The sequence below is a fragment of the Molothrus ater genome, chromosome 2, assembly GCF_012460135.2.
Source record: "Molothrus ater isolate BHLD 08-10-18 breed brown headed cowbird chromosome 2, BPBGC_Mater_1.1, whole genome shotgun sequence".
Classification (NCBI taxonomy): domain Eukaryota; kingdom Metazoa; phylum Chordata; class Aves; order Passeriformes; family Icteridae; genus Molothrus; species Molothrus ater.
This window is the reverse complement of record NC_050479.2, coordinates 94,377,629-94,390,337: the sequence shown is the minus strand read 5'-3', so window position 1 is coordinate 94,390,337 and position 12,709 is coordinate 94,377,629. Positions and strand designations below refer to the sequence as shown.

Here is a 12,709-nt window from a genome sequence, read left to right as displayed (position 1 = left end):
TTCCTTGAGATGGTACCTTGTCACCTGTCACTCATGGGGGTTCTGCCAGAACTGTGAGTACAAGGGGAACTTGTCTGGCTGCTTCATTCTTTGCAGTGACTTTATTTTTATGGATAACATTACTCCTTTTTGTGGTGTAAATGCTCCTCCTTATAATAATACCTGTGATTTTTTATAGAGACAAGCTAGTGAATTTTAGCTGGCCTTACAAAAATAATGAGAAATGTTATAGAGCAATTACACTCCATGACACCAGGCCCTTACTGCCAGAGGCCAAACAGGGCAACTTCTCTCTTTCTACCAGTGTGCAGACCAGCTTTGGAGGAAAAACAAAGATGAACAAAGTAAATAAGTAAATAACTCCAAGTATTACCCAGAGCCCTCCTGATCCTGAGCTTTGTGCCATCTCCGGTTACTACCTTCCCGTCTGGAAGTGTAACCTCACAGAAATAAATACCATGGTCACTGGTTGTCACATTGAGGATAATCAGGGAAACATCCCCTTGGGACAAGTCTCCACTCATGAAGATCCTGGAATTATTTGGCAGGATGGTCACATTCTCTTCTAGCAGGTCCATCTGCCCCTTTTCATCTTCTTTGTACCATTTCACCATCAGGTCAGTCAGGGAGGGATGCTGTGGACTGTTAAGATGACAGTTCAAGACCACAGTTTCACCCTCTTTGGCTTTCTCCTTGGCTGGTGTTTGAGTCACCAAAAGGTTCCAAGGCTCGGGTGTCAACAACAAAGGCTGTGCTGTTATATGAAACACAGCTGCTGCATTCTCCTTGTTTGCACATCCACCAGTAACTCCTACATCTGTACCAGGGAAGAGAGAGAAGAAGACAGCTGAGGAAGACAGGATAATAAATGTCCCTGCTGCTCCTGACCTCTAACCAGCACAAAGAATGGCTCCTGGAATTAACACGTGAGGGCAGTCACTGTTATGATGATAGGGATTTTCTTCTTAGTTCCTACTTAGATTATGTTCTTGTGTACAGACAGGTCTTTTCCTGAATATCAGCTCCTTTCTACTGCCATACTAGAGGAAGGAAGATTAATGCCATTGTCTAATGGCTTTGGGTGAAATTTAGAGTCCAGTCAGCCCCATTTCCATCTGCAACACTAACCTCTTTCTTCCCACCCCAAAAAAGTCTCAGGGCCTGATGTCCTGCCTCAACTGCTTCTGAGGCAAAGCAAAAAAAATGCATGTACAGTTATACACTGGCAGTTCTATTTTGGAAAGTGCAGTGAATAGGAGTGCATCTAATGCAACTGCCTGTATCCCAAAACCTAATGTGGTTCTCAGAATTTTTGTCATGCACTTTCAGTTACAGGAAAGGAAATCTTGAAATCATGGGAAGCATCTCCCTTACCAGAGACTGAAGCCCTAGCAGATCCCATCAGCAGTCTGGGGGACAGAACATCAGCCTTATGCCTGTACTGAAGCTGAGGGTTACAGCTATTCTCTGTGAAAGGACTATCTCCAGCTAACTTTTGTTAGAAAAACATGAACATGCCTGTAGCAGACATTTCAACCTGCCTTCTCATACTCAAGTGCTAATCATAGTATCATATCCTTGAGCTAAGAGTAGTGAGAGGGGTCTTACTTCTGGAAACAGGCCTGGGCACAGAAAATGAGAGGAATAGTTGCTGTCTCAAAAAGAGGGAAAAGCAAACCCAAAAATAAGCTTTTGCCAAGAAAAAGTTCGGACCAATTTTTGGAGAAGGCTCTTCTGTTTTATTTTCTTCAAGTGAAATAGTCTCCCTTTGAGCGAGTTGGGGTCCTCTCAAGGACTGCAGACACTTCCAGAGTGAAGGTCCTGATTTTCCATTGTCTTGAGTTTTTCATTGCCATCCCCAGAGTGTGAAATGCTATTGTGGGGGTCTGGTAAAGAATCACAGTGACAATACACAGTCTCTGCTCAGGGACAAATGTCTCGAGGCAATGGAAAACCAAACCCCTTTATGATCAGTTTGAGAGTTACTTGAACGGCTCCTCCAGACATGCTTGTACACAAAAATCACAGTTGTATTCACAGTTATTATTATTTATTACTCATATGGGAGTAGAAGATTTCTGTCAGCCAGCATAGTCCTGTTGTTCTGGGAACCTTACAAAAGGCTGGGGTATAGAGCTTACAGTTTAACTATGAAACAAGAGAGAAGGGTATAGAGCTTACAGTTTAACTATGAAACAAGAGAGAATTAATGGGTGCAAAAATACAGGAACTATAAACTGGCTGTGAAACTAGGCAACAACAGAGCATGTGAAACACCTTATGAGCTGTTTGGCACTCTATGCTTTTACCTCAAAGTGAAAATTTTTGCCTTAGAACTGAAACACCAACCCATAGAAATTGGATGCCTGAGAATTAGGTACACAAACATAGGTTTTAATCTGGTCCCCTAAAATTAGTTCTTATTAAAAGTACCAGGTGAGATATTATCCTTCTGTTCATACCTTATCTTACCAATGAGCCGACTGGAGCTTATTGGGGAAATCTGAGGTGCAGATCTTCCCTGTCCAGTTAGATATGTGTATTGAGGTAGCAGTCATAAAAGTTGAAGTATATTGACAAGATACATTGAGGAAATGTAAAGTATAATTGAAATAACAGACAGAGCTTGACATATTACAGTTTTTGTGCATAAAATATTCTGAAGAGATCTATTTGGTTATTTATTAGAGTGAATTTGAGCAGTTTCATAATGAGTACTCTTATATAATCTCAGTTTATTAATAATTTTCTCCACTGGATAACTGCTGCTTTAGCTAATGTGTGCTACCGCTACCTTGTTTTCGAGGAATGGCCACAAAATTTCTTCTCTGCTACAAGTATTCCAGTCTTGCCATGTGCACCCCTGTAACACAACTGTTATTTTTATTTCTTTGGCATAGAAAATGTAGCTGAGGAACAATGTGCTTTGATGTTGCCTCTGTTCATCGTGAGTTTTATACGCCTCTCCTATCATGAAATAATAGTCATGATATAATAATTGTCATCTGTTTTATTTCCACATCTTTTATTCAATACAAATCATGTAACTAAATTAGGAAAATTAAAACAGGAGAGGAGGAGGCTGTCTTGTTTCGTCCCAGCTCTCTTTGGGGGTTTCACTGAGAAGGTCACAGCGCTGCCTCTATTTTTCCCCTTTTCTTTCTTTCTTTTCTTTTTTAAGGCTGCAAAACTGGAACATATTAGTTCACTGGTATTCGATTACACAATGCCCTTATCGTTTTGGCATCTGGGAGCATACCATGCCAAATGCTTTGCTGACTCTGCTTCAAAGCTCTTTTAAAGTCAATTGCTTCATTAGCAGAGTGATGTGTAGCTCCCTTGTCATGAGGGTTGTGGGCTCAAGCCCATGGAGAGGAATGCAAGGCTTTGTGGTGAAGGCACTTGAGCTAGACAGGGTACAGAGAAATAGAGCGTGGATGATCTTGTCCAGACCTGGACAAACTATTAGATGATCTAATAAGTCATTGTCATATGAAGTCCTTAGTTCACATCCAGTTTTCAGCCAAGAGGGGAGAAAGCTCTCAGGGACTCCCTGCAATGTGGCAATGTGCTCCGCATTTGGCAGTACTAATAGGGCACCTACTGAAGCCCTCAGTCTCCCCTCCGTGTAACCTGCAGGTTAATACTTCCCCGTGTAGGGCCATATCAGACCCTTAAGTGACAAACACTGCAAGGCAGGCTAGAGGGGCTGGGGTGACAAAAGGAAAGAATAAAATACAGTTGCACTCTCTTCCTGTCCTGGAGCCTCACTTAAGTCTTTGGTGCCTGCAGTAAATCTGAGCAGCCCTGCAAGCTTCCTCTGCCAGCTGCCAACAGCATGGGGAAACCACAAAGGTGTGGGGAGGTCAGTGCAGAATTCTACCTTTCCAGTTTAGCCTCCTCTCCTACATTCACACTCCGTAGCTGGAGGAGGGGTTGAGGGCAAATAGGGCTCAATTTCCAGCCCGCAAGAAAAATCGTCTGCTGATGAAATGACTGTCTTTCAGATGGTTTTCTTTGCTTTAGATCTCAGCTTCACACTCATACCATGCTGGTGCCATGAAGGTGCTTTACAAACTGTATCCAGCTCTCAGACATCTATGATTAAGTGATCAATGACTGCACATTGCTGCTTTTAATTTATATGACTTTTGCCCTGGGCTGGGGTTGGCTCTCACAAATGGATATGAATATGAACCTTGTGACAATAACTGGTGGCTAATATATCAGAGAAACAAAATAGAAATGAAGATTCTAGGTATGATGAGACACATCTGGGAAAAGACAGGCAAATACACTCTTTCTGAACCCTTATATTAGATAAACAGGAATGTATCTAGAGAGAAAAGTATGTTTTAATGCAATGCACAACACTAAATACAATTTCCCTGCATCCTGAGGAAGCTCTCAGTTGAAAGGTGCATTTTGAAAACAAAGGGAACTTCTCAAGCCAAGCTTCCAAGAACAACCCGTATTTCTTCTAATTAAGGAAGGTGGTTTAGTACTCACCCACCATCAAGAAGAAGATGAATGAAGAGACTGCAGATCTATAGAGTTTCCCAATGTGCTGGTCCATGGTTGCTGAAGTAGCTGGCCTCACCATCTCTCCCTCTGGTAGTACAGGTAAAAAATATGTGTATTATAGCAATGGGACCTCACATTCTGCCTAGTGAACGTCACACTTACTAAAGTTACCACAGCTTTGAGCTCACAGTGCTCTGCCTGCTCCCTGGATGAGAGCCACGTTGCAAGTGACAACAATTATTTCCCCAGCGGCTGTTCTGATCTCTCTCTGAGAACATGTTGAAAATGCTCTGAGAGCAGAGGGAAGATAATTCATTGTTTTTTGCTTTTGGCTTGTATAGACCACAACTTTGGGCTGAGTAGAGAATATCCAGATACTCCAAAGGAGACCACTCCTTGTGCTGAACCCCTCCCCAGTGATGGTGAGAACACAAAGAGCATTGGCTTAATTTTCTGAACAGCCAGACTCTAATGCACCACATTATCACCCTAATGCACCACAAAAGGAAACCTCAGGAACTCAGTATCTTTGTGGCTATATGCACATGGTGTTTACAGGTTAAGTGTATTCCCTAAAGTGTTTTTTTAGTGCAGAACTAATCCTTTTTCATCAAAAGTTGACTACTTAAACTCTACTTATATTTAAGTAGAGCTTGTCTATGCAACTTGGGTGGAGGGGGAAACTGCTGGAGAGGGCGACCTATCTGCAAAACCAGCAGGTGTGCTCTGAAGTAGTCTGTGTTTATAGAAAGCCCACACAGAGCAGGACCCTGTGAGAGGAGCTACAGCAGCTCCAAGCCCCACCTGTACCACCCAGCCCTGCCAGCTGTGCTGTGCCTGTACCAAGCATGGACTACTGTCACTATCTGGCTGACGCCTCTTACCTCAACTGCAGGATTAGGGACTATGGCATACTTTATCTAATGATCTTCCATATCTTCAAAGCTCTCCAGGAAATGGAATTGTGCTTGAGGGTCCAGTAAAGACTCAATTCCATAGCTCTTAAAGCACAATGCAGCTGAGAGAGGCATGAGTATTTCTGCTTTTCTTTGCATTTGAAAGCCAAAAGAATCCATAACTGATTCACAAAACTTGGGTCACCCACGTCAAGAAGAACAGCCCATTCCTGGAGTCACCAGTTGTCACTTAAGCTTTGGTGCGCAGATCCCAAAGCAGTGGAAGCAGTGAAAGCAGGATGGCTAGAGGGAGTATGGTTAAAAGAACCTAGGAGACAAATACTTTTCTGAAATGGCTTGGGAGAGTGGGAAGGCCTGTGATTACCAGGCAGGAATCATATTAGGAAGGGAACTGGGACCAAGTGTAGAACAACAGAGCACTTCAAAAGGAAGATGGAAGTTTGTGAGGGTCTTCGAAGGAAGTACTGCCAAAGTGTTAGTGAGCAAAGCCAAAATATCCGTGAAAGGAAAAGTTGGAGGAGTCAAAAACAACAAAGAGTTTGATGAGGGAACAACCAGTAGAGTCGAAGGCACCTGGCAGATCATGAGGATTTTGGACTGAGTTACTGGTTTAGAGTGCTGATTGTGACTTTGTGTCAGAGGAGTCAGCATGCAAAGATGGATCTGAACCAAAGGCAATCCAAACACTGCCTGATTTAAACCAAATACTTGGCGTGCTTCAAAAAAATCTCTTCAAGTGTGTTGTCGTGGACATACCACCACTGCTCCTGCAAATGCTATTTATGTTCATGTCATCCAGAACTAGCAATTCTTTTGTGAATCCTCCATTAAGTAGGTCATGCCTGAGCCAAAGTGCCAGGTCAGCCAGCTTTTAACTGAGGGAATACAATGGAGGTTGGTTAGTGTTGCTGGCAGCCAGTAGCTGAGCATGAAGTTTCTCTCACTTGAATAACCCAGTACGATTCAGTTTTTGGACAAGAAGAAAAATAAACCTGAGTGTTGTTGAAAAAGCCCCCAAAATTCAAGTTTCAGGTGCCAATCAAGAAAGCAAGGAACAAAAATGAAATAAACCACACATTCTTTTTTACACTCTGTTGTAAATTTAATTAAGCAGTTGCTTGGATTAACGCTGTCCTGTCTGGGCCAACAGATGGGATGGGGTGTCACCCACGGGACTTCAGGTACTTTTTCTAATGTAGCAGTGAGCAGGTATCACAGCACCCTGAAATGTCCAAAGGGAGCCTCCACGCATTTCCTGGGGAACAGGCAGAGAGAAAGGGGAAGAGGTAGAGAGAAAAGGGACAACAGAAGGAAGTAGCATTGACACAACAGGCTGCTTTACCCATCCATACTTTATCCTCCATCCATCCATCCATCCATCCATCCATCCATCCATCCATCCATCCATCCATCCATCCATCCATCCATCCATCCATCATCTACCAGCCAACTACCTAGCAATGTGATTTCTTTGCACATCATAGGGCTCTCCTTTTTCCTGTGAGGTGAGCTGAGGGTGCAAATCTGCGAGCCATGGTCGCTCTGGCTGGGTGCCCTGATTTGAGAAGCCCTCCGGGTGCTCAGAGACTGAGGCAGAAACCACTCGGCGCTGCTCAGCAGCTTCAAAACTGAGACCCAGGGTTTCTTGGGGTGAAAACCCCCTCACTAACTGCCTTTATGTCACCTCATCCTCCGCTCGGCCCGCAGCCAGCCTTTCCCCCTCTCCCCCTAGGAGTGCCCCCGGAGCGGCCTCTCGGCAGTGTTTTCCGTCGAATCCCACGAACCCAGGATTTGGGAGCCGTTTCGCTGCCCGGGCGCTGTTTAACCGGCTGCGCTCACGGAGAGCGGCGGGCGCGGGACTCTCCTCGGGCAGGAGGCAGCGAACGCCGCCCTCCCTCCCTCCCCGCAGCCGGGAGTTTTTTCCTACTACAGCCCTTAAACTTTCCACCGGCGCGGAGACTTTCCCGTTAACCCCTGCGGAAGCCGCAGAAGGGCTGCCGCGGCCGGACGAGGAGGGCACCGTAGGCGCCTCAGCGCTCTCCGCCCCCCATGACGGCTCCCCCTCCTCTGGAGCAGCGACGCCGCTCGCCCCTGGCAACCTCCTCCCGCTGCGGGCCGGCGGCGCGGCCGGCGCCGGCCCCTTTAAATGGCGGCCGCGGCCCCGCCGTGCGCCCCGCGCAGGCAGCTGGCGGGCGCCGCGCGGCCCTCGCCCCCCTCCATGGTAAGCGCCGCGCTCTGCGCTCCCTGCCCGCCCCTCTGGCGGGCTCTGTGCCCCCGGCCGCCGCCCCCCCGGGCCAGCGGAGGGCCCCCCAGGTAGGTGCGGGGAGCGGTAGCCCCGCTCCCTTTCCGGGCACCCGCACGGGCGGGCCCCGGACGGGCGGCGGCGGCGCGGCCCCGCTGGCAGCGCTGGGAAGCTCCGCCGTCCCCACCCACCTCCCCAAAGTTTTTGGGGCGAGGCGGGGCCGGGGGCAGGGGGGCCCTCGGGGCTCCCCGATGAGGGGAGCGGCGAACGGCCCGCGGGGTCCCCGCAGGGAGGAGCTGGGCTCCCGGGAGAGCCAGCGGGGAGGCGGCCGCGGGGCTGCCGGGCAGCCACTGAACCCCGGCGTTTTGGTGGGGAGGAGCGGGCGGGCAGCAACTGGTGGAAGTTGCAGCGAGTGCGGGTGTTGGCGTGGAAAAGCCCCGCGGAGGCCGCTCTGCTCTCATCCCACGCAGCCCGGAGTGTCTCTGCCTTTGCCTCGCTCCGCTGTCCCCTCCGTAGCCTGTCCCCAGCCCGGGCCGCGGCCCCGGCAGCGCTGGGCGGGGTAGCCCAACACCCTCTCGGTTCTGAGCTGGTTTGGAGTTGAAACACAGCGTTACCTCAGCCCGGCGGATCCGGTACTACAGGCGGGGTTACTGGTTAGGGCCCTGGGCTGGTTTTGTACCGTTTGCTAGCTGGGATGGCACAAGTGACGTTCTGTGACTCAGTTTCCCTTCATAAAGTAAAACTGACTTCCAAAGTGAAGAATACTGATAACAATGGAGAGTGCTACAGAATTAGAAAACAGTGCTGCTTATTATCTTAATAGTGTTATGAGTCAAATTACTTGTCTCTGAGGTGTTTGTATTTCTGTACAATTTATAGTGTAACTAACAGTAAGTATAAACACTTGATGTATCAGTATTATAATAATATATGTCAGTACTCTGGTAAAAATGCTACACCTGTATGACATTTCTCAAGTTCTGAAAGGTCTCACAGGTTCCTGAGATGTGCTGCATATTAGGCACCGATGTCTTGTGTTGATATTATTTGAGTTCTAAGTATCTGTGCAGCTTTAACATGCAAGATGGGGGGGGAAAGTGCGCTGGAAATAAAATACTTTGATAAAAAAATGTAAAATATAATTAAATATAGTGTAGTCTAGGGGGAACAAAATAAAACCGATGAAAAAGCTGTCTGTGGAAGTGTTTCCATGCCACTCACCTTGGTGAAATTACCATGTCAGGTTTCATTTAATATACAGCTGTTAAATGGACTAACCATCTTGTTTCACCTTTCTCCACCACTGCTGGATTACATACCTTACTTCTTTGTTCACAGGAAGTTCATGAAGTGGATCATGGTCTTATTAACCAGCTACTTGCTGATTCAGAGGAGACTCTTAATTCATGCACAGAGAAAATGCAGGGTCCTGCTCAGTATAGCTGGAGTGCTGACTGGAGCTTTTGGGTAATCTCTGCTAACTTGGCTTTAATTTATAAATATAATACCTGTCTGTTTTAATTTGCATGTGTGTGTATATGTACAAGTTTTATATCCACAGTTCTCAAGTTGCTTTGTAGTCATGAATTACTAAAGTGTTCTCCACCCATGTAGTGAGGCAGGTAATTTTATCATTACTGGCTTGCTGAAGTGTAAGGTGAGACTGAGAGGGGGTGAAGTTGTTTATCTGATGTCTCAGATCAAGTTAGTGACAGATCTTGTGGCTTCTATGCCCAGTCCTGTCTCTCAGGTCCTGACGTGAATCCATGCCAGCCAACCCATGCCAGTGTTTCTTATGCCTATAGAAATATATTTTTGATGCTCTGATGCTTTTTAAGCATAAGGACTGAATTTTGATTCTTGGTGGTTCAGAATAACATTCCTAGTGTTCATTTTTGTCAAGTAAACATATTTGTTTTTCACAAGAGTAAATAAACTTCCTGTGTTTTCTGTAAGAATTGACTTTGTGAATAAAAAAGGCAGAAAACAAGTAATTCAATTTTTTTTCTTTCCGGGGAAATGCCTGACTGAAAGCATAGTGTGTAATAAATAATAAGTGCCTATTTCAGTACTTTTCTTTTGGTAGATTTTTTTTTAAATGCCTTGAGAGAAGGTGAATGTGTGTCTAGATTTGGAGTGTATGTTTTGCTGTTAATTTGGGGCATGGATTGTTATTGTTTGATAGGGAAGGAGACCACATATGCAAGGAGCAGGCAGGGTAACAGCTGATCTTGTGGGAGACACAGAGTGCCAGAGCTGTGAGGAAGGGAGTCTGGTTCTGTATCAGGTGTCCTCAGTACATCGCTGTGCTTCAGCTCATAGAAAGTCATCTGGTCCACTGTGTCCTTCTCCTGACGAGGTCATCACAGTGTTCATTGTGCTTAGCAGGTGAAAGATTGAGTAACTAGTGAAGGCCAGAAGGAGTCCATGGCAGAGCTGTGAGCAGAAGCAGGGAATCAGATTTTCCAACTCCTTGTTTATAAATCTAGCTTGTATGTTTTTCACTCCTCTTCACAAGCAGATGTTCTAATGATAGGACATCTGGTTTTGCATCTCAGGCCATAGGATAAATCCCCTCCAAATGCATGTGTACTCTTAAAAATGCAATAGTAATCTGGAGCCAATGAAATGGGACAGGACTAATAAAATCCCAGCAGGTCATAGATAGACTTGTGTTGCTAGAGTGAGTTCTTGGGGTGTTCAGTATTTTCTTCACTATCCCTACAGAAACAAGGATGATCCTTGGCTGTTCTGCCTGTGCCCAGCTGTGTGTTGGTACTTGAGTCAATAGGAAGTCATGCTATGCAGACAGTGCAACTGCCAGCTATGTTCTTGTTAGGTGGCAAATTGGATTGTGTAAGCTAGTGCTCGATGGTTTGTATACAACCACTAATGCAGGTAGTATTTTGTGAGAGGAATAAACCTGTTCAGGTCTTGGTGTTGGGTTGTTGGACCTGCAGTTAACAACCCAGTGTTTCCTCGATATGCCTGCTGATTTAAAATAAATTTATTAGAGTATTCTATGTGGAGAATGTAGATGTGCTATTGGCTTTGCACTCTTAGGTTTGAGACGTGCTGAAAGCTTGAAGTTTCTTTTCAGGAGAGTGGGATCCTTCAGTGCAGTCGCAGCTGCTGTGTGAGGTGTTTTTCACTATGATAAAATGATTATCTTCTGTGTTATTTATACTCAAGACCTTAGTATGTGTTTGATGTTGGTGTTTATCTGGCTCTGCAAACATGACCTTGCAGTTAAAACAAAGTAATTGCGTAAATACTTCCCTCTTATAAGATAACGCTTTGGTTGGAAATGTTGTAGCCTTACTGTCTGTCACTGATTAATTTTAAAAGCTGTACCAGTCTGCTTGCAGGAAGCCATGGTGCTTATTTTCTCAGCCTCAAGGCAACTGAATTGTAAAGCAGCAAGAACCAGGAAATCACAAATTCAAGATGAAAATTAATTAATTCTATTTAAAATGTTATGCCATTGGTATCTCTCCTTGCTCTTGACAGAAAATGTTTCAATAACTTGCATGGTTGATGATCAGCTGCTGACTATTAAACCAAATTGTTAAATCTCCTTGAATTGAGTCATAGTAAATGTGTGGGTGACAGCATGGAAGGCAGCCTGTTGCAGTGTGTGAAGTATGTGTCACTAACATTTGACAAAGGTGATCTTAGTGTCCTGTGGCAGGTGGGGGGACCTGTTATGCTCATTCCCACTCTTGAGTCAGTAGAATGGAGGAATTGCTACAGAAGCAGGACTAGCCTCTGGTAGCATCCAGGGATCAGCTTTGATGCTAGGGTTATTTGCTTGGAGAGGCTGCATGTTTCCAGCAACTTAGGTTTGCTCCAAGGGTTCATTTCTTCTGAGGGTGATGTACTCTTGTTTTGCTGATAATAGAAACCAAATGTGGCTGTTAGAGCCTGGCTGGTTTGACTTCAATTTTTCATGGATTGAGTGGGAGTAGGCAGTTGTGCCATGCCTCTGGAAGTCAGGCCAGGTATCATGCATGCTCAATAGGCGCTGTGAGCACATGTAATTAGCAGCAGGCTAGGGTTGACAGCCTCTGGGACACAATCTCTCTCTTGGCTATGGTGAGTGGGGAGAAGGAAGGGTAGCTGAAAAACTATCAGGGAGGGAAGAAGAGTATCCTACTCTGTGGAATTTTTCTTATCTCTTAAAAAAAAGAACACTTTGGATATCTTTATTGAATAATTTTGTGAAATAATTAGTTTTCTCTGTTACTGTAAGCAATTCTTAAACTGATAGTATTACTGACTGCTGTTTGTAAGATTGATGGTGTGTCATGGGATATGTTTTGTTTTTTGTTTCTGGGTTTTTTTTTTTTTCCCCCCCACCTGGAGGTGGACAAAGCTGGACTTCTATAAACTCACTGGAAGAAGAAAAAAGATTGCTTACAAACTTAATCTCAGGGCTTTTTCTCTCCACTGGAAACTGTAAAGCTTTTATCTCCAGTTGATTAAATAGTCCTAGTTTTGGCAACCGCAAATAGATGATGAAAGTCAAAGATGATTGGAAATTATGTTATGTCTGGAAGCCCTATCTCAGGATTCTGAATTCACCTTTTTATCCTTTTTTATGCCCTTCATACTGGTATACGGTTCAGTTTAATATCCTTGGAAGAAGAAACCTGTGAAAGCCTTAAGTATTTTCCTACCTTAGTGAAGAAGGTAAAGGTGAATGAGGAGGCTAATGGAAAGGATCCTTGCATCAAAAGTGAGGCTGTTGTGTCTGGGAACTCTGGTTTGTATTAATGAACAGTCAAAGAAAGTTCATGTATGCCAACAGTAAGAAGAATGCCCATGAAAAAAAAAACCTAAAAAAGTAAGTCCTTCCCTTGGAATGAAAAGGTAGGTGGAATGAGTGGAAATCAAATGAGCATCTCAGAAAATTGCTTGTATCTGGGAGGCTTCTTTAAGAATTTGAAAATGTGAGATATCAAGGAGGTGTTGAAAAAAAGATAATAAGGCTTAAAAAGGCAATTTATTGGAGTGTAAGTTGGCT

At 44.9% G+C, this 12,709-nt stretch overlaps 1 protein-coding gene across 3 annotated transcripts in view; it reads left to right on the top strand.

Annotated features, from left to right (window-relative positions):
- The first annotated feature begins 7,490 nt into the window (after positions 1-7,490).
- GRAMD1C (GRAM domain containing 1C) overlaps positions 7,491-12,709 on the top strand; it is a 51,376-nt gene continuing 46,157 nt past the window's right edge. For 2 of the 3 annotated variants that reach the window (XM_036385688.2, XM_036385679.2), the window contains exons 1-2: positions 7,592-7,662; positions 9,022-9,150. In XM_036385688.2, the coding sequence (XP_036241581.2) occupies positions 7,660-7,662; positions 9,022-9,150 (132 nt within the window). In that variant the 5' untranslated portion in view covers positions 7,592-7,659. Of the gene's footprint in view, positions 7,663-9,019; positions 9,151-12,709 lie in introns of all 3 variants that reach the window. The other variant, XM_036385696.1, reaches the window with a different exon arrangement.